Source organism: Neolamprologus multifasciatus, chromosome 15, assembly GCF_963576455.1.
Source record: "Neolamprologus multifasciatus chromosome 15, fNeoMul1.2, whole genome shotgun sequence".
Taxonomy (NCBI): Eukaryota; Metazoa; Chordata; class Actinopteri; order Cichliformes; family Cichlidae; genus Neolamprologus; species Neolamprologus multifasciatus.
Genome location: NC_140453.1, coordinates 12,199,378 through 12,221,871, shown reverse-complemented (window position 1 = coordinate 12,221,871; position 22,494 = coordinate 12,199,378). Strand labels below are relative to the sequence as shown.

The window sequence follows — 22,494 nt, the reverse complement described above, 5'->3', positions numbered from 1 at the left end:
AGCTTGGTACGTTATTGTGAAGTTCGCTATCGAATTTAATTGTAAAAGGAGCCACTGAGAGAGAAAAGTTTGAAATAAAATGGGATAAAAAAAAAAGAATCACAGTAATCTTGCAGTGAGTTGGCTGAGGGGTGGTGCAGCACTCCAAACAAAAATTCCCAAACTGCCGCAGTCATACCTAAGAGATAAAACATTAACTAAAACAAGACTATCATTGATTCACTGTTTAAAAGTCACTTGGTATATTTTGTAAGGATCGCGCTAGTCCCGTCAGATTATCCATATGCGTGCTTTTAAGCACATGTGCACTTTGGTCCGGTCCACTTTGGGGCAAGCTAGAAAGTTCTGCACCACACTTGTGAGTCAAAGAGATCAGATTATACTGTATTTTTTTTTTTGTTTGTTTGTTTTAAATTTTCTCAGTTGTTTTGGTCTGGTTGTCAGCACTACTCCACTTACAAAAAGAGGAACTGAAATTAAAGTAAAGATAGCTGCAGGACAGATGAGGCTGACTTTTCATTGAGTTTACAATTGTTATTTTTGGGGTCTTGCATCATCCCTCAAGAACTGTAACTCACCCAGAACTGTAAGGGGGGGAAACTGCACATGAAGTCCTTTCATGGTAAAAAAGTAAGCTATTTTGTAAGGGAAAGTGGTTGAGTTTTAATGAAAGGATACCCTGAAGTGAAACAGACCACAGGCATAAGCGAGACAAAAAAAGGGGTCTCAAAAGCTGCAGCATGAATCAGAAATGTAAACTAGTAAATTGAGATGACCAGCTGAAGTATTGACTGGAGCTTTTTTTCTTTTGAGTTTCAAACTGAGACAAAAAAAAAAATCTCTTCAGTCAGATTTCTTTGTTGTGTTGGATGCTGATTTCAATATCTAGATTGCCTCCATGCCAAGGTTTAAGTCCACATTTTAATTTCCAGTTAAGGAGTTATTTAAAGATAAAGAAGTGCACAGCTTGGCATCCTAAGACATGGTTTAAAAAGCTTGTTTCCTCCTGAGACATCCTAGGTTGTCATGAGGTACCTGGTCTGAGACACTTGATCTGGCCATTTGTGGTTGGAGATTTGTGTCTTCTACTAAATGTCATATGAAAGCAATACAGAACTAATTTAACAGTAAATTTTTTTTTTTGGAGGAACTGTGGAGTTTGAATTTTCCTTTTTATTCCTTACAGGTGCAGGAAGAGGGCTGTTGAGAGGCCTGGAAATTGATCACTATTTTACCTAATCTAGCACTGGATTAACTGGGCTGTAATGGCGTCACCCGGAGACGTCGCTGGGGGAGGAGCTAACGAAGAATTCAACGACAAAATCAAATCAAGATCTGGTATGTTTTGATATTTATGTCCATTGTTTGTGTTGGTATTTTGCAGCTGTCTCCAGTACTTAATGTTCCCTAACGAGAACACATGAAGCAGAGCATCCAAGTCCAAAGGTTGTCAGAGCTTTCAGTGTTCTTTAACAGAATAAATGGCATGAGGCAACAGTTTGTTGTGCGTGAACATGTGCAGTCACTGTTAGAAAACCGTGACAGAGCCAGAAATCCTGTTGGTGTATGGTTAACCTCAGTTAACCATACGTGGAGGCAGGGGAAGAGAGACACAGCACACAACACAGCGTAATGAGGACGGGAGTGGGTTCGCAATCACACCTTTGCAAGGGGAAACAGAAAGTAAGAGGGAAAGTGTCCAGCAGCAGAAGAGGGGGAGGACAAGAATGTAGGGATGGTTTTAGAGAGAGACACACCCACTGATCACGTTCTCTGCAGATTGTTCCATTCCATAGGTTAATATTTCGTAGAGACCGCCCTCAGAGGGAGAGACGCTTACAAACAAGTTGTTGTTCTAGTTAGATCAACTAAAGCACTCCTCTAAATTAAGGTAATTGGAGGACAATGCCCTGATGTTGTGTACCCATCTTGATTTAGTCTATTCCTGGCTCTTTGAACAGTACATTTAGTTAGAACATGGCAAACTGGAAGAACAATATAAGCACACATTTTCCTTTGTTAGAGGAGTCTAGAGTGACACTTTGCATTGTAAGTTTATCATTATACATCCTGCTAAAGAGGTTGTTAAAGGATGTCCCATTTTAAAATTGGTGCCCAGGTCAAATGGGCTGACAAGATACAAAGAAAATTGGAGTGTAAGACAGAACAGAGGAAAGCAAGCTCATCACTCTTATATCAAACACTTTACCTGTACAGTAACTATTACACAAACACTATTGTCATATGGGGATTGTTTACTTTTAACAACAACTGAGCTTTAAGTTAAACGTCTTGGATGTAAATTGATGTTAAAGCAGCATTTGACTCATGAGGTTTCCATTTCCACTGATAACTGAAATGGGGATCAAAGTTAGGAATGCATTTATATACATCAGCCAACTATTGTGATCAGCTGAGCAACAGTTGTTATTCCTGTTTAGATTTAAAAAAAAATAATTTACAGATTTCAATATTTATCTGTTGGCACAGACAGAAGTTTAAAACACCCCCCCAGAATCAGTCTGCCAAAGAGTTCAATCTGGCCTACTATATGGCTTTGGAAAACATGGAAATTTCAAAGGAGAGTATAGAGTAAGTGTGGCTTTTTGACTGTATTTGGATCAGTTTTACAGGCCTCTTACTGACAATGATATAAAACATAAGCCTATCATATACTTAAAAATAAGACTTTTCTGCTTTAAACAGTAAAAAAAAAAAGTTTTTCTTTGAATTCGCACATGATTTATTATTATTTTTAAATTACAGGATAAAGTTGTTTATTTCTTACAGTGTAGGCTCAATGAGCCGTGTCAGTAGGTTTCTTTGGTGTCTTTGTGATTTGGAAAAAGTGAGATGTAATAGTAAAATTGCAAGTTTCTTTTATAAAACATCTCAGGATTAAATGTGTAGTCAAACTGCTTTATACTGATGGTAAGGGGAAAATGTTTTGGGTATTTTTAATAGGTTATTAGGCAGTAGCCTTACCGGTCTGGCCCTCTTAAAATGAAATTGGGCTTTATGTGGCTGTTGATATAAATGAGGTTGACCCCTGCTGTACTAAAAAAATTCAGTGTCAAAAATGGAATTAATAATATGAAAAAGTGGGGAAAAAAACAGTGTCTTTCAATTGTTATTTTAACACACTGATATTGGTAATAGGATAACCCTGCTATATGTTAGGCTAAAGTGTTACTTGACCTATTTTAGGTCATTGGTAAGTAGGAGCTTCGGCCTTGGAATGTTTCTACTTTAATGTTCCTATAAAAAAGAACACATATAAATATATTTAAAGCCTGTGTTCTGGGTTCCACTATAGCTGCCCCCCCCCTTCTAACTCCCAATTCCTGCTGTAAACTTGTTAAATACAGTAAAAAGAGGCCAGTTCTCATGCCAGCTTTCCTCACCCACCCAGCCTCACAGCACTGGTGGATTCCATGCCAGGAATTCCACTGTGCCGATGGAGTTTGTAATTTATAATGCTTGTCTCCAGACCACAATCCTTTTCTCACAAAGATTCAGGTTTCCCTAGCAACCCTAAAAGTAATGTTTTCTTTTATGGCAACAAGGGGAAAATTTAGCACGTAGCATAGCTGCACAAAAAACGCAACTTAGAAAATATGGCCGCTCACATGTATGTCGAGGTAACCTAGGAGCCTCGGCACAAGGGGTTCTTCTCTTCTCTTTGACGATGGAAATTTGTGATGCGTGTGTGTGTTTGTAGTTGGTGGATAAATATGACAGAAATTAGCTGTTCTGTTTTAGAATTCAGAGAGTATGCGCTTGCTTTGAAACCAAGGCAAATCTGGGAAATGGCTTCAAGCTAAACGCTGATAAAATATCATGTGGTCTTCTTTCTTTCACCATATTATAAACTAGTGAGGCTGATTGTTAACAGTGATCCTTAGACACCCACCCAAAACTGGGTTTGTTTCATGTGGTTTCTGTCATCATGAGAAAAAGTCTACACAGAGCTGAAACATGGGGTATTAGAAGAGAGTGACAAGCAGGTGAGTGTGTGTGCGTCTGTGTGTGTGTGTGTGTGTGTGGTGAGCAGGTGGAGGGATGTTTTTGCAGCTGGGAAGACAAGCATTAGCGCACTTGTTAATCTCCATGCCGGCCACCATGTGGGCATGTTTGAAAGGTTGGAGAATTCATAGCCAACAGCAGAGCGCGCGCTCAAACGGTAAACTCTGTTTTTTGTCACCCTTAGCGACTGTCACAAAGTTAGCACCAGGCGTCTTGATCTTGCAGAGAGAGTGAGCACGTTCGTTATTTCAGCTGGCTCGTTTTCCATTTGGTGCTTGACTGAGATCTCACTGCAGTGTAGGTTGGCGCAGGGGTGTGTATGTGTGTTACCAAGTTTCCTATGAACTAGCTATACAGTCACTCCGTTTCACAGACAAATGCACATTAGTGTCTCTGGAGGGGCGAGGGGAGGTGGTTCAGTGTGTCAGGTTACTATCCAAGCTTACAGTGGATCAAGGAGGAAAGAAAACAGAGGAAATGGGGTGGAGGTTACAAGTGTGTAAAGCTGACAGAGCAGGTAATGTATCTGCTAGGGATGCACTGATCGAACTTCTTCCATCTTAGAGTAAAATAACTTGAATATACAACAATGAATAGTTTACAGAAAGTGTATTTATTAGTAAAATAATAAATGACAGTGGGATCAAAATAATGAAACATATGATGGCTTGGTAGCACTTCATTTGGCACTGTTGTGTTTTCCCTTCCTGCAGCCCTGGGTTAGATTGTTACATATCCAGCTGCACCTGAGAGGTGGGAGTGACAGGAGTATAAAAAAACAGCTCCTGCAATCTCTCTCTCTCTCACACACACACACACACACTTTTTCATTAGTCAGTAAATTTGGAGGCTGTAAGCCTCTTCTAGCTTCTTCTTCTGATTCTGGATCAGGTGAGTCATACTTTTTGTTGATTTTTATGGTGGAGCCATTTTTTCCGGCAGGCTTCAGAGATTGTGCTCTGGGTAACATTTACTTGTTGTCTTTTAGTTTGTTGTCTTTGTGCATGAAGGCGGTTGGAGCAAGTTGTCTCAGGTACATTTCCGTAACTTTTTAGGTAAGTTTCCAGCTAGTCGGTTTGTCATCAGAGTTACCGTGTTTAAAACACCCACCACCAAATGCATGAAGACTACGGTCTAGTGTATGTAGTAAGTTTCTTTTGGTTAGGTAGCTAGTAAGGGAAGAGTGTGCATTACCGTTGGGTGTTTCATACCAGTAATTGTTAACCTAGTGTTGTACTATTTTTGTGTGTACATGGCTTCTGCACATGAGTTTTTTCAAACTCCCACTGAACAGTTGTTAACTGCTTACAAAAAAGAGCAGCGGGAAGTGGCAGAGCATTTTGGCATTGATTGCTCTAGACTCTCCAAAAGGATGAAGATTTTTCTATTTTAAAAGAAAAGCTTATTGAGAATGGTGTATTGATTGCAGAAGGTGGCTGCAAGAAAATCTTAGTCTTCTGAACAAATGCCTAAGGTAATTCCATCTGCGTTTGAACAGCAGGAAGAGATGTTAATGTTGCATCATCAACACATTTTGGAGTGTGAAGAAAAGAGAGGCAAAAGAGCAGGAAGTGGAATTGAAAAGGTTAAGATTACATGTTTGTCTGCATGAAGCTGATTTCCCGAAGGTTATAAAGAAAAGTTTAGAGTTTCCTGGAAACAGGAGAGCCAAACTTATGTGGCATTTGTTCGGGAGCTAACAACCTTGTTTAAAAAAATAAGCTCATATTTTTATGTTAACATGTTAATTTCATTTATGTTAATGTAATTATACTTGTGCAAAGTAATGTATTTGCATTGTATCATCTCAGTTCAGTGTGAAAGTCATTAGAAGACTGGGTACTAGGATCAGGCTCAGTCATTGCAGAGGAGCCTACCTTGTGGTAATGCTATTCTTTTTCCATAATGTAAAGATTTATGGCTTAAACACACAGCTTAATTTGTAGAACTGGAGTTTAACTTGAAACTCCACTTCTACAAATTCATCCTTATACTTAAAATGTCACTTGATTCTGCTGCAGTCTTTACCCTCCCCAACACAGCTGAGTTTCTCACAGACCAAAACACCCAGCGGAGGAAGATGAAATAGCATCTCTTGGATCTTTGCAGATGTGGTCATATTACACTCAGATTTAAAAATCAATCCAGCAGTAGTCAGAAATATCCTCCTCTTGTTTGTTCTCGTTAGATGACATCATGATGGATCTCTTAGCCGCTATCGACATAAACACACACACACACACACACACACTCTAACTTCAAAGTACAGTGAAGTTTGAGTACCAACTTGTGCATGCCTGGAAACATCTGCGTTGCAAGTTTTGGTTATGTGTTGAGGTACGATGTGAAACCTAGTGCTTCACAGATTGAATTTATCACAAATCTCGGCACAATGACAACATAAATTTAACATATCAATGGGGAAATTGGCTAAAAGTCGCCTTGATTGGCGAGCTGTCATCGTTAACTTTGACCATGTCTGACACCATTGTCCTTCTGCACAACCCTGTGTCTGCCATTCAGCTACAATAGGCTCGAGTCCGCTCACCAGTTGAAGATGAGTAAGCGGTTAAGAAAATGAATGAATGAATGCATACTTGTGTAATTTACAGGACGTTTCTCTTTGCCTGTTCTCACTGTGAGTGCACCTCCTCACATGTGAAAGAAAGGTGGGGAGCCAACAGGTCAGGCTTCTGATTGCTCTTAACACTTTCCAGAGTTTTGTCTTTTCTTGGATTAGCATGATGTCAATAAGAGGGGCTATTGTTAATCCCAGGCACACAGCTCTGGCTATGAGCGCACAAATCTTCTGTTCATGATGGACAACCAATCAGGAGAAAGGTTGGCCGTGTTTCACACAGCATCAACTGAGTGGCTGAAATTGTAAATAAGGATTATGTTAAACGATGCATCATGCAAAACTACTCTAACAAAGTCCAAGAATTTAAAGCTGGAATTTAGGGTAATAAGTCCCCTATAATTAAAATAAATAAATAAATCACTAGCTGCTGCCCTCCATCTGACCTGTAGGCTGTACTGTATATGGTAAAGTGCTAATTTTGTGGTCTGCCACATTGCAAATCAGTTCTGAATGGGATAAGAGGATGGTTAGACACACTACTTGACACAGTTACAGCTGGATTACCTTATAACCGCTAAAGTCCTGCCTTTACATCCTGTCTGTGCGTGTGCTTTTCTTCTTTCCATTCCTGAGTGCATACAAATGTTAAAGGTCATATATCACTCACAGGGTTAGCGGCTGTTGTTTAACATCACACGGTAATGAGGTGAGAAACAATCACCCGATCCTTATTTGTCACTTGAGAGCTCTGTGGAGGAGCCTGCTCTAAACCTGAGTCAGTACCTGACCTGGCCTTGTTGTTCTCTATTGTTTCTGCTCTTTCTTCTGCTCTCCACTCATCAGTATTGATTTCGTATGAACCATAACAGTATCTGTATAAGTCCCAGACAATATACTTTAAGAGCTGGTGGGTGCCTTGAAATGTTGTGTAGTGTAGTGTTTTGAAATTAGCTGACGGAGTCTATCCTACTTGGTTCCCACACTTTGTTTTTGTATGTGCTTTGTGCAATATGTGTCACATGAAAGATATGAGGAAAAAGTAATTGGTTGACTGGTTGAAATGGGAAGCTTAACCATCAGCTTTATATGTGCGATGAGCCACAGACTGGATCATCTGCTTACCTTTGGGTGTGACACAATGTAAGACATATTTGTGTTTTCAACAAGAGAATATGAATGTCACCAAATGGGTGGTGTAGAGGGTGTGTTTTGTCACCATACTCGCTCAGCTACATGTCACAGATCCTTAATTCAGGCCTTGGCTTCTTGGAGCTGGGTGTACTCAGTATTTCAGCTGTTCTGTGCGTGCCTGTGTGTTCAAGAGTAACTGGGTGAAACATTGAGACGTTCCAGAGTTGTTATTATTCTCATTTGTTATTGTTTCATAGCTTTGCTGTTACTTTAAAAACAGATTTTCAAGCTGTCAGTGAATGCAATGATATACATGCAAAATGCTTATAATGGGTGTGTGTTTGCATGTGTGGGTAGCATGGAATACAAATCAAAACAAAGAGGCTTTCACTGTGTGCCGCCTCTTGATGCAACGTAATGACCTGAATTGTTTCTTTGCCTCTGCTTTTTTGGAGCCTCCCAGGCTTGTTTGGGTCAGTGGGAGTTTTCATGAGTTTATTCCATTTTGAGAAAGAAGTTTCCACAGGGAACACGCAGCTGGATGTATCTTCACTGTATATGGGCACACAAGCCTCTCTGTGTTTGTGTTAATGTCTTTGATTGCAGCTTAATCTGGCTGCTTGGGAGATGGGAGGAAACTTAACTTTGCAAAGTCCTGGCTGGAAATGTGGGAATGAAGGCCTGGGCCAAAGCATCTCCCCTGGGTGTGGTTGTGTGTGGGACTCTGCCTCTTTGGTGCATGAGCAGCATTGAGACACCCCGCCCAGGCAAGATGACAAGCTCTTCAAGACCACACTGGGAATGGCAGAAAATCATCAGTCTTAAATGTTCCTACAGTTGTTAAACACTCACAGACCACTTTTCCCCCTCCTTCTGTGGATCTCTTATTTTCCACTGCAGGCACTTCCCATTTCATTCCTCCTTTCTTACCCCTTGTCCTAAGCTCATTACAGCTACAATCTATGTTGCCTATTCTACATTCTGACCTATCGCATCACTCCTACTTTCTTGCTACAGTACTAAATATTTTTGTTGTTTGGTGCATAAAATGTTACAGATCTATTTAGTTATCATGCTAAAAATGTTATATAAAGTTGTGGCATGGTTATTTAGCAACTAGCATAGATCCATAACAGGGCTCGCAAAATTTCAAAATCCCTGGTAGCCCTTCGGGCAAGGACTCTTCAGTTTTTGGTAGCCCAAAATAAATTTAAGTTGCCCGAATAAAAAAGAGCAATTTTTTTATTGATGTTTTGTTTCCCGTTTTGTTTCCTTTACAATATTATACAGTATAATATTGTAAGTATAATATTGTAACGGAAACAAAACATTAATCAAAAAATTTCAACATTGAATAAAAATTACAATCATCAACTCAAATACTTGGTTCTAATTGAACAGAAATTTCTATGAACTTGTAAGAACTGTGTAGAACATGAATCAGTCTGTGTCAGATCCTGAATTTGAAATTTCCACTGAAGTCACGGGTAAGAGGCAAGTGGAACCAAGATCGAGGCCATTTGCTTTTTAAAGTTTGCAAAGACTGCTAAATTTTGCCAGTGGTAGTTCACTCTTTGCAACATAGTCTGTTCTAAACAGATTTTTCAGGTTTATTTTTAGTATGTTATTTGCAATTGGTGTTTGTTCTGGGAAAGATATTACAGACTGAGCAATAATGCATTTCTTGCATTTCTCATGGGTTCTAATGGGGGCCTTTCATATAATTACTGGTCCCAGTAACAAAGGCGCTTGTCGACTCAGAAATCGAGGGAAAACCAACAACACACCCGGCAGAACATTATGTTATTTACATAATTTAAGTGGTCCGCAGGTGCGCATTCGCTGTCAAAATAAAAGACGCGCACCAGATAAGAAGTTGCAGCGCGCGTTTGCGTCCATATAAAAAGCACTGTTTTTGTCCGCTAGAGTGGGATTTTCACAGCGCATTCTGCACCACATCTCTGTGCGTTCATCATTTGTTTGAAGCCAGCTCACCTCCTGCAACCACTTTTCCGAGAATACGCGCTTCTTTTGTGGTTCGGACTCCTTCTGACATTTCTTTGGAGGTGGAGGAACACCAAAGTAATTGCTTAAAGGAGCTTGCTTCTTCGACATTTTTAAGAGTTCTAAACAAATGTCTGTCCTCCTCCAGAAAATCTTATGTACGCAAACACGCGTTGCAACTTCTTATCTGGTGCGCGTCTTTTATTTTGACAGCGAATGCGCACCTGCGGACCACTTATGTGCACCTCTGGTTATTTAGCTCGTCATATTGCAGCCACAGAAATTATTTTGTCCATGAAACCAAAAAGCTGCTCTTTCTTTTTGCCTTATAGTCTGATTTGTCATAACTTTTCCGTTTTGTGGTAAGCTTTTCTTGGGCTGTCACTTCTTCACCCTGACCTGTCTTATTTGGCTCAGCAGAACTAAAATATATATCCTGCTGCTTTTACACACACACGCACTCACATAACGGTCAGCGATTCTCTGCGCGATCAACCTCTCACATGTTTAAGCTTGCTGCGGGAGATTTCACTTGTCATGTTTGCATAGTAAGCTAACGATTGATAAGACGATGTCAGAGGAATTGGTGCTCAAATTATCGTCACTCACCAATCAGTACTGTCGCTCTCTATACACAGTTCGCGCGATTGCAAAGTGAAAGCAAAAAACAAGCGCAAATTCTGGCTCACCGATGCCAATGACATAATTACCCAGCTACATTTCCGAAAGAATGCAAAAGCATTGACATATATTTTTCCTTCCTATGATAGCCCGACGGGCAGGGCAGAGATAGATTTTGGTAGCCCGACTGGAAAAATCGCTAGCCCCGGGACGTCGGGCTAGCGATTTTGCGAGCCCTGCATAACAACCCACTTTGTTTTTCCAGCGTTGCATAGAGAGGCTCAATAGAAATGGAAAGGACTGACTACAAGCGATACATGTGCTAATGAGCTGATGAAGTTCTAGGATGTAAACAAAGGAATCTACTTGAGCGGATTTAAGTGAAGATCCAACATTTAAAAGGTTTGGATTTCCTGCTTATTCAATTTTAACTTGGTGTCTGATGTGCGATGTTGTGTTGAGATATAACAATCACACAGACATTGTTAAAGAAGAACCCATTTGTGGTTAAAAGAGAGAGAAAAAGCCAGAGAAGCCACGTGACAGGAGAGGCTCACAAACTTGAAATCAATGTGGAATATCAGGAAGGGAGGCCGGAGGAAACAAACACAAAGTTAATTGCACCATTTCATCACCTAACTCCTGCAGCACATCACCATCAAAGAGTGACAGCAGAGTCGGAAGGTCTCTTTTGGGGATTTTCTGTCAGCGGAGAATGGCTGTTGGTTGAGCTTATTTTGTGATCTGTCTGAACTGCATGCTCAATGAATCCAGTTTGACAAGGCAGTTGGCTAACATGGGACTTCTCACCCACAATCAGGTAGTCTCAGTCTGTCTGTGTCTGACCCACGTGTACAGACATTTTGGAGACAAGCGAACCTGGCAAAACATTGTAGGGTTGGTGAACTAATGCCAGATGATGGAAAATTAACAAGGATAAATAAGGAATGATTATAACGCCTTGATGCATTCTCAATCATCCAGGAAAGTAAATCTCCAAAAGTTGATTCTGTTCATCTGGACGTAGCGTCAAAACGCTACGTCCAGATGAACAGAATCAACTTTTGGAGAATGATTATAACATACCTCGACTCTTACCCTTCTTTCATTTCTCTTTACACAGTAAAGTACTTGTACTTCTGCTTTATCGAAAACATTTAAATCAGTGTTGTTGTTCTTGCCAGTGAGTCACAACATTATGGATATAAGCTAAATTGAATCTCAAAATAAAATCCAATCAGCATTTTGCTGTCTTCCTGTGATTATCTACCCCCGGAGTGCAGAGCGGAGGGCTGCACTGTACGCTGGTGACACTGTAGGCTGCAGCAGCTGAAATGCAGGATGACGCCAGAATGTGGCAGGTGGCAGGATTAATGCACAGCTGGGTTACCGTTTCATGATATTAAGCATGAATATGTCTTTTCACCTCACTTTGATGTGGTTAACTCAATGTCATGTCCATGAAATCCGCTAAAACTGTGTGAAACAACAAATATGATGTTCATATTGATTTATGCTTTGTGTGCATTCTTGTGAGATCATTTGAGAAGATTGTGCATCTATAAGTGTGATTACTCTAAACGTAAAAATACTGGGGTGACAGTTGTGCATTAAGCTGCAGGGCGACTGCACTGTCCCTGCCAGAGGGTGATGTGAGTAGATGAATTGCTGATGGGCGGTCTCATGGTTGCGCACAAAGATTTCATAAGGTCCTTTGTATTATTCATAATTGAAAGTAGGAGTTCTAGTGTTAGCTATGATGCTGAGCCAGGGAACACTGCATGTACACATGTTTTGCATATCTAACTTTATATCTCACTTGCCATTTTTGACCTTTATGTTCACATACACATTTAGACTTAATATATGGCAAGAGTTAATTATATTAAGTTTTATAAGTAATTTTCTGTCTAATTACTGAAGCTCAAATACCAGACATCCAGGAAACAATCAACTTTGATTGTCATGTAAACTTAGGACTGTTTGTGGGGAGACGTGGAATGAAAGGGTTTCATTCATGTCTTCCAGTCTCTAGTCAGAAGTGGTATTTGGATATAAAGCGTGAGAGAGATGTTTATGTGCATATTTAAGGGGGGGGGGGGGGCATTTTTGCATGGCTTCAGTGAAGCAGACGATGCTCTGGGGACGGTGTGTGAGGATGGACTGACAGGGGGAGGACGCCTGTCTCTGACTGACGCACCCTAGTGGAAAGTTCCTTTTGGTGTCTGCTTCCTTCACTCACTGCCAAAGCCAGCCTGACCCGAACCATTTCATTCCTCTGAGTTGTGACCAGACCAGCTGCTGCAGCTCTCTGTGGAAGGAAGTGGATTTAATTCAGTCAGACTCTGGAAGCTGGTCACCAAGCTGCCATCGTCTCTTCTACTTCCTCTTTGTTAAGGAAAGGAAAGCAAAAAACAAAACACAGGAAAATATACTTTCTCTTTTGCCCCTCACCCTCTGCCCTCCCTCTCATTTCTCTCTTACTCTTTTTTTTTTTTTTTTCTTTTCACTCTCTCTGTGTGGGAATAGAGCTGTTTGTTCAGTTGGCCCTCATTGACTAAATATATCAATGGGCAAATGGACTCTGGCTTTTTCCCTGTTCCCTGCTCCACTGCCCCGGCTGAGACCCTCGGTGAATGTCAGGACCCACGTCTCAGTTTTAACTCAGTCTGCTGTAACAGTTCTGTTTTTCTGAGAGTCGGGGACACTGATTGCTTCACTTTGATGGAAACCAAAGGCAAAAGAGGTGGCTGTCCTAACCCTAAACCGTTCTGCTAAGGCACGCTCATTCTGGGTCGCGGTTATTTGAATTAGAGCTGTTGTTTCCAGCAGTATTGTGTTTGCAGGCGAGAATCAACTGATTTCACAAAGCGTACAACACACACACACACACACACACACACACACACACACACACACACCCCTCTCTAACCTTTCACTTACCTATTAATTATTTAATTAACGATCTGTTTTTCTCACTCGTGGTTTTTTTTTCTCAGCCTTGTGTGTGCGAACGTTTGTATGTCATGACAGAGTGCCTGACCCAGCACCCCACATAAACCCACCCAGCGTCATCGATGAATGCTGTCACACCTCCACTTCCTCTTTCTCTTTTCTTTTTTTCTTGTTCTCTCACTCACTCACTCACTCTCCCACCACCCACCACCAACGCTGCTGCCACTACCTTGTCTTCCTGTTCCGGATTACTTGTTTTCCTTTTTCTTTCTCTCCATTGTGTGTATATATATTTGTAAGGTCTGTATTGCTGTCATGAATTTGGGTAAATGGATGTCGTGGAGAAAGCGTAACTTTTTCAGAAGAAAAGGAAAGCATGAAAGTAGCCTCGATTTAGGTAAGCTTGTCTTGATTAACCTAGCAGACTAAACACACCGGCATTGATTCTGTTTTTCATAGCCGAAGGAGCGTAATTGTGAACGTTACCCATGACTTTGATCAATTGATCAATTCTTTTTCTTTTCCTCCTTGTGATTTTTATACATCTTCTCTCTTTCTGTCATATTTTAGTCGTGGTGTGCATACTTTTTATTTGTGTGAATGAGATAGTTGATCATCCCTGGGTTTTATGGCTCTTTATCTAGCCAGTCAACCATCACACAGCAGAAGACTGTGCTGATTGTGATTTATCTGCACAATGGAAGAGAGTGTGATGTCTCATTTCGTCACATCCACAAAACACTCATACTCTACTGAAAAAGTAACTACACGAAGCTCTGCAAATTTCACTGCAGAGCTTGCACCACCTTTTGATAAAGCTGGAGTAAAGATTGCCAACATTTACACATAATTGAGTTAAGCGTTTACATATCTTTCACTCCAGCTCCTCTGTGTTGTGTTAAAGTTGGTTGTGAATTCCTTTCCAACCTTAGTTTGAGTTGTGTAGACTTCCAGCAAATGCAGATAGGAAAGTTAACGCCTCTGCCCCACCGCATCGCCTACTCCATAATCCCGTGTTGCATCTATGTTTGTGTGCCAATCTCTGTCTGACATGCCGATTTTTGCCTTTGTTTTCCCCAAACTTTCTGTCCCATCACATGCTGGAATGGTGCCGAACAGCGTTCATCTGTGTTCGCCCCCTATCACACGATGCATCATGACTCCCCACCCTTGGCTTGCCCTGTCCTGTTTCGCTCTGCTCCAACCACTTTCCCTTTCCCTGACAGCGTCCCCGTTTCCCTCCCCTCTCCTTTTTCTCTCTGTTGCTGCATTCTTGCGATCTGTTCCTCCCTCTGTGGTCAAGGAGTGACAGACACATGGGAGAGACAAGAAGAGGGAGGCAGGAATATCGAATTCTTCTTTGCGCAGATACTCTTGGACTATCTCCTCCGGCTCTTTACTTGACTTCTGTTGGTTCTTATGTTGAGCATTACGGTGGCCTCTGGTAAAAGATGGCTCAGCATGGACTCAGTCTTAGAGGTAGGAACTTTTGACAGGTGTGCGCGCTTGTAGTTTGGTGGCAGCTAGGTGTGTCGCAGGTATGGTGGACCTTGGTTTTAAATCGTGCATATTTTTAGTGCTCTTGCAATCTGATCAAGGTGTAGGCGCAAGATATGGGGTGGCTGGATTAAAAGGAGAGTGTGCCATGAAACGAGAGATTTTGTTTTCTCAAGCAAATTGTCTTTTTTCTAGTTTTCTTCTCTCATGCACTTTGTTAAATGCGCCAAAGATAGTGGTGGGGTTTACCAAAGGTCAGTTTTTGGACATTTTCTTTTTATTTCTACTGAAAAACTGAACATATCTCTTGCACAAGCATACAAAAATTCAAGCTATATTTGGACTGTTGTAAATTGGGCATATGGAGTTAAAACCAGTTCGAATTCCTTCACTGCATTTATTATATTTTTTCTCTTTCCCTCACTTTTACAAGCAGCACAGGCGATTTACACTGCTCTTGTTAAATCTCTGCCGTGTGTGGGGTGATCCGGCTTGTTGAACAAAATTCGTCACCCTGGCCTGACTTCCCCAAAGCCCCGTGCCCTCTCACCTCACTGTTTCTGCTCAGCCCTAATTACACGCACCTCTGCAGACCACGGGGGTGTTTTGAAGAATGTAAGTGGGGATATGGGTTAATCCATTTGGACGTTATGAGTGTTTTCCTTGCAAATTCCCAGATCTTGGCAAGGGTAGAGTGTCAACAAAGCTGTATGGGCTGGGGCAAGCTTAGACAAGTGACCAGTGGGGTAGGGAGGAGGAATGCATAGGAAATTATAGGAATTCTATTCATTCCTCTAAACCTAAAGATTCAAAGTAATACACTTCTGCCAGCGCACTTTGAGTCAGACTGAGCAGTATCCTTGTATGAGCGTGTGTATTTCCTGTATACGGATTAGCGCCTTTCATTCAACCGTGGGTGGTGCTCTCCTGACAGGACAGTCCGTAGCCAAGGCTCCTTCCAAGCAGCCATCAAGGTGAAGTTCAGCATGTGATGCTTTTTTTTTTTTTTTTTTTTTTTTTTTTTTTTTGTGAGCTGTGTAGCAGCCAAGCCAAGAGCTCAGTTTAATGCTTCACCAATGACCTGAGAAAGGCACGCATTCAGTCTCATTATTTTTGGTGTAGCCACACTCATGCTAGTTGCTTTTTTTTCTTTCTTTCATTTACCCTTCCAGACCCTTCAGCTAATGCAGGAGCTGTATTGTTGGCGTGTTAGCCGTGCTCATTCATCGGTCGAACATGCATTTTAAGCTGTTCGCTGAAACGGCGAACTGGGAAAACCTTGGGCTAAGATTTTAGCCGCTGGGTATGAATTAGTTAGAGGTAACAGCTGCTCACTGGTGTGGCAAACTTTGTAAATATCTCTGTTTGGAAAAGCTCCGAGCTCCCGTGTGTTTACTGTGTGGTGCTGTCGTGGAAACCCTGATGGTTTGTTTGATTTCTCACCTCAGTGCTTTCCACATAGTTTTCCCCGTTTTCTCTACTTTGTGGTCACAGGCTCTCTCCACCTGTGAGAGCGAGGGGGAGACCGGGGCTGTATATTTTATGTGTCTGCTCTTGTGTTCCCAGCTGGCTGCTTTGAGAAACATGTGTGCTTCTGTTGATTTTTTTCCTTCTTTTTTTGCTCCTTGAACATTTATGTTTTATTATGTTTTTCAGGTGTGTTTGTGATTCTTTTTCTCAGGTTTGTCAGCACTGTTTAAACTTTATTTAACGTGCTGTTATTCAGCAGTTAGGGAAATTATTGCAGTTTGGCAGCTTGATGGATCTTGGCCAAATTTCAGGAAAAATAAACTTGTGTTATCACACCAGGTTCAAAGAGTGAACTGATTAGAATTTGTGCGGCAAAGGTCACTGACTTCATAAAACATGCTTTGAACATAACTCAAGAATTCCTACTGTAATTGTAACAAAGTTGTTACTCTGGACAGAAATGGATGTGAACTGTAAAGTGGGTTTGAGTTTTTTTTAGAATTTATCACCTTGGTTGTAGTCATTCTGCAAACAGGATGAAACACAACACTTTGGTCTTAAGCTGTGGTGTGGGTGCACACCCATGCATACCATGTGTTGAGAGTATGAGTTGGATCACTCTGCTGAACTCGAGATTACTCCTCCTGATGTAATCATTACTTTCTTTTTTGACTGCTGGCAACCCCCCCCCCCCCCCCCAAAAAAAAAACAACAACAAACAAAACAAACAAAAGCAAAACAAAAACAAAACAAATGCAGTAATGGCATTTAAAACAATGTTTAAATAGAACCTAAAATGAGGCTTTGCGCTGTCTTCTATAAAGGCTTTCCTACATTAGCAGGAAGCATTGGTGTGTTTATGTGCATATTGAAGTGTGTAAACCTTTAAAGGTGCATGTGGCGGACCATATGAGCATTCTGAGCTGCTGCAGAAATGCACGTTCTGATGGTGTAGATGTTAATAATTAATGTTAATAATAAATTGGTGTCCAACCTAACTGCCTCAGGTAAGTGGCTCAGAGTTTTACTGGCCTGCAATAAAATATTATAATTTAATTATCATAATAATATATTTATATATTCCTTTAATATAAATCTGATAAATAATGTTACTAAAGCTTTGAGGTAAATAGGGTCTAGTACACCCCATGTCCCACTTTTAGACTCACCCCTGCTTGCTGCAGGTATCACTGCAATAGAAAGTGGGACGGCTGCTGTCAGCTTTTAGCAAGCTGCGTGATTTAAACACGAGTTTCACTAAGTTACCAGTTCATCTGCCCACATGCGCTTCTATTTTAAACTGCTGCGGCTTTTTGTACATTTTTCAGTGTAAAACCAACAGCGGTTGATGGGAGCAGCTACAATGTTTGTTTTTCCTTGACATTGGAGCTTGCTGAACAGGTGGTTTGATTTGATTAAGGGCGCTCACTAGCTTTTTCCCAGTAAACTTTTTTATGGTGATTACAGTGACAAGCGCTGCTGTTTTGGACACTAGAAGAAATGTTTATTCACGCCACCTGAGCTCACAGTCGTGAAAACAGCTCGGCCTCTTTGCTTTTTGCTGTGTGTGTAGACGTGCTAAACTAGCCATGCTAAACTACTTGCATAGTGACAGCTGAGTGCTGCAGAGTCATGGGTTAATGAAGCATCAAAGCAAAAATATTTGCGTTGTGGTTTTTTCATTAGTTATTCACTTTACTCAATGAATCTTTGCAGCCCTAAAAGCTTGATTCATTGATGGATAAAAGGGTCTGTTACTCACTGAGCAACAAGAGAAAGTGCAAAAGATCTTAACTGATGTGTTAAGCAGATTATTTAAAGCGTAACAAAAAGTCAATATTGTATATTTATTCTATTTATTCTACGTCTAGCATGTCTATTCTATGCTATTGTTGGTGTATTGTCAATAAAAAGCACCATATGTAGAACATAAGTCTTTAATGTTTATGCCTCCATCATGTCATCACTTAAAGACTGGATTAAACAGTCAAGTTTGTAATAGCAGGTTTTAAATTCAGCTCCTTAACAGATACAAGAATTTGTGCTGAATTATTTTTGTCAGCACTTGTTACACTGGACGTTCGTATCACATCAACTTACAATGAAGCGAAGCTTAAACTTGAAGCCTCCAAACTGATTAGAGCAAACACTTATGGCTCTGGCCCAATTAAACAAAATATAAAAATAAAAATACAATTTTTAAATGACCTAAACAAGATGTCATTACAAGAGTTGCAGCACAGACTGTACATTGCAACACACTGAGTGTGCACGTGTGCTTCAGGAACACTAGAAGAGTGTAAAAGAAATGTTTGTGTCCACATTCAAGCATAATACCTGCATTACACAAATAGGACTGTAGCTGAATTGTGTATGTGATGCAGTGACTAGCTACAAATGAGAAAACTGGCATCGGTGTACATGTGTAATGTAAAGTTGTAAACTTGTGCATACTCCCCTTTTTTATTAAATCGCTTTTTTTTTTTTTGTGTGTTGCTCATACAAACACACTCTTGAACACACTTTCTCACACACACAGCCTGCTGCCTACTTTGATCTATCCTGCAGCGAGGCATTCCTGTGCCGCAGTGAGTAGGAGCAGCAGACAGATTGAGGGGGAGCATTGTGTATGAATCGAGTGTATTGTCCTATGAAGATGGTAAGGTAGAGAGCCTAGGAGACCTGAACCCCAAGGGACCCTCTCCCCAGGGGCCTCTACAGGGTGCCAATAAAGCTGTAAGAACAGGAGGCCTGTGCATGGGCCTTTTTATAAAATGAAAATTGATATTGTGTTGAAAGCATACCTGTCTTTGCTCCTTGTGAGCTATTTTCTCAATGTTCTTGCCGGTGATTCCTCCCCTTTTGGCTGCCTTTCTCTAGTATTTTTGGCCCACTCTGCTTGCCCCCCTCCCAGCATTGTTTTTGTCTGGTGGTCCACCTATTTTTTTCTTTCATCCCTTTCCTTGTCTGTTCTCCTTGTCAGAACATGTTTAACCACCTGTAAGTTATCTACTGTAATTGATCATCATCTGTTACTGGGTGCCAACCATTTTGTCATTTTGTTTTTCAACATGAAACCTTCTTTGTCTCATGTATCCTTTTTCTGTCATCATCTTCATTAAACCCTTCCATCAGCTGTCTTCTTTTCTTTAAGAATAATACAAAAAAGGAAAAGAAACCCCTCAAATTTATATGGAAGACGGTTCAACCAACACTCGGGAGGTGTTTCTATAGCAGTCTGTGATTCGATGCACTAAAGACAATGACATAAAGATAGCAAAGTTCAAGCGTATACCAGTCTAGGCAACAAGCCTCTTCTGGTTTGGTCCCCACCTCAAAATCTAACCTAGCCAGTTGCCTGTTTCCTCATACGCTTACTAGTCCTAGTCTCTTGCTACCTCGTCCTATCCTGTGGCATTTCTGAAGAAATGTATATTATAAAACTATTGTCCATTTCCCTCATCTGCCCTTACGTATTTGGTCTTTAAGGTCTTTTAGATCACTGATTTGGGGAAAGTCAGAGGAGAAACCCTCTCTATTACCACTGTTTATCCAGTCCCGTCACCTGTTCACCTGTTTCACCTGCTTCTACTCTACTCTTACCATGCACTTGTTTTTATGCAGTTTGTCACCCAGCCAGCCGCTACACAAACACACACACTCTACACATCCCAAACAGAGAAGCCAACCAGTGCTGAGGCTGGTGATGTTAACCTTTTGACCTTTTGTTCACTTCATGGTGCTTTGCACAGCTGCTGGTTGACCTGACCCCCACACACATAAGGCACTTTAACAGCTTTCCTAACCTTAGATTACAGTCTGATCAAGACCTCAGCCAGAGTGTTTTGAGGCAGATGTGAATACGTCTTTTTACCTGTTTCCTTGGTTGTTACACTGAAATTGACTGAGAACTCAATGGATTAGTTATTTTAGAGTTCATAGAAACGGCACATTAGAGAGAAGCCTAAGTAAAACTGAAATAAATTCTCAAGAGAAGTCCAAGGCTTTGTGCGAGCTACTCTGATCCATTACAGGAGCCAGCCATCGCCCTGGCACATCAAAGCAGCTGACCCTCCGCCTGTCACACAATGAGGCCTTATTAGAGAGCCATGTTGGAGAGAATAAAGGAGGCGCAGGAAGGGAGGGAGTCAAGTGGGAAGAGAATGTGAAATATTTGTACATTTGGATTCAGGGGAACATTATAAATGGACAAGGGTGTGCGCACATGTGCAAAAAGGTTTGTTGGCTTTACTTGTCACACCGTGCACCTGTTGACATTTGGTACACACGTTTAAAATACCCCTCATTTTGTTCTGGTAATTTTCTGATGTTCCAGCCACATTGATCGGGATGCTTTTAAGTCAAAAAGCCTCAGGCTGTAATTACCATTTACCACATTAGTGTAAGTTAATTTGTGCCGAGATCAAGTCGCTCCCTGAAAAAGCAGGTGGAAATGGACATCAAGTTGTAACAATGTTCGCTGCTTCTTTTAAAAGGCTGACTGTACCTGACGTCACTTTTGATCCACCTGTTCATGTTCTTGACAATCAATTCTTCTCTTTTTTCTTTTCCTGCACAGATGAGCACGACGCAGTGCAGAAGAAAACGTTCACCAAATGGATAAATGCACAATTCTCCAAGGTAATGTGAAACATTAGAGCCAAACATTTTCAAATGGATGTCAAGCACTGTCCTTTTTTCCTCATAGTACAAAAAAATCTTCATCTGCCTAATAATGTTGTAAAATGTTAAATCTGCAGTTACTGAGTCAGCAGGGCATTTTGCGTCTTTTTCGTACTATGTGACTAAACACTCAGCAATCCCACTCTGTAAATTTGCGTTGTCCGTATTGCTGTGTGGTTCCTAAACACTTCCTCTTTGCAATAATACCACTTCCAGTTGATCGTGGAATATCTAGGAGAGAAAAATTTCCCAATGAGCTGAGTAATGTTGGCTTCCTGTTACTGTACTACACTCAAATGCAGTGAGCTCTTTAAATGACCATTCTTGCACAAAAGTTTTTAAAGATAGACTGGATGTCTAGGTGCTTGATTTTATACACCAATGAGACTGAAGATTAACAGGTGTGGCCCAGTACTTTTTTTTTCCATACTGATGATTTTTGATTCCATACTTCCAAACTGATGGATGACATCTTTCTTGTGCCAAAGAGACATGAGGGGTACTTCCCACAGTCTGACCTGCATAGACCTGCTCCAGAGTTAGTCTTCTAAACAACTGTTAACTGAATAATTAACTTGAACTTGAGCTGCAGCAACTTATCAGCGAAGTGGGTGTTTAACCTTTTCATTACCAAGCTGCATCATTAGACTAAAGCTCAGGGGGCACAGTGACCTCAAGACCCATCCATGATACCAGCGCTGCCATACTATTGTTTCTATTATTTCTTAAGCTAAAAATGAAATAATAAATTAAAAAAAGGTTAATGTTAATGTCTTTCAGTTTATGTCAGAGCGCTTATAGTCTATGTGTGTGGTTTTTTCTTTTTCTTTTTCTAGTTGGTCTACCTGAGATAATTACTGTCCTCACACTGTTTTCTCCTAAATACTTTGAGTTTCACTCTTACACTTGTTTCATTTGGATAGTTTCAGATTTGTTGACTGTCTGTGCCTTTAATACTGGTTGTTACAATGTGCCAAACTTTCTCTTCTTCTTTCTGCATACCACCGTGACATGTGAGCTTATTCTCAGTGACGCTTGAAGTGTTTGAATTATATGTAAATGGCTGTCTCTCCAAAGCTGCAGCCACACTCAGGGCCTCTTATCACTGGTATTGACTGTTTTAATCCAGTCTTATGATAAATCTAATGCAGAAATTGTGGTGTTTCCAGACAGGGAAGACGCCCATCAAAGACATGTTCACCGATTTGAGAGACGGGAGGAAGCTGCTGGACCTTCTGGAGGGTCTCACTGGCAGTGTCCTGGTGGGTTTTTGTATATGTGCATTAACATTTGTGAGACTTTTTTTTGTTTTGTTTTTATTCAAATTTGACATTTTAAAAAAGTTTGCTGTTTGAATGCATGAAATTCAAGATTTGATTTCAAGGAGGAGTGTTCAAGCCGCAGAAATGCTCATGAAAGGTTTGGCAGTGCATGCAGTCAAATTATAGTAGTGCAGTGTTTTGTTTTGTTTCTTTTCCCCCCTTTCCTCCTCCTCTTGAGTGAAAGTCATGCCAGTACAAGCACAT

At 40.8% G+C, this 22,494-nt stretch overlaps 1 protein-coding gene across 6 annotated transcripts in view; it reads left to right on the top strand.

Annotated features, from left to right (window-relative positions):
- The window catches only part of utrn (utrophin), a 201,181-nt gene that overhangs the window by 505 nt on the left and 178,182 nt on the right, over window positions 1-22,494 (top strand). For 4 of the 6 annotated variants that reach the window (XM_085133817.1, XM_085133818.1, XM_085133819.1 and 1 more), the window contains exons 1-3: window positions 13,515-13,715; window positions 20,865-20,926; window positions 22,138-22,230. In XM_085133817.1, the coding sequence (XP_084989943.1) occupies window positions 13,634-13,715; window positions 20,865-20,926; window positions 22,138-22,230 (237 nt within the window). In that variant the 5' untranslated portion in view covers window positions 13,515-13,633. Of the gene's footprint in view, window positions 1-1,186; window positions 1,339-13,514; window positions 13,716-14,225; window positions 14,798-20,864; window positions 20,927-22,137; window positions 22,231-22,494 lie in introns of those variants that run through there. The other 2 variants (XM_085133820.1, XM_085133821.1) reach the window with 2 other exon arrangements.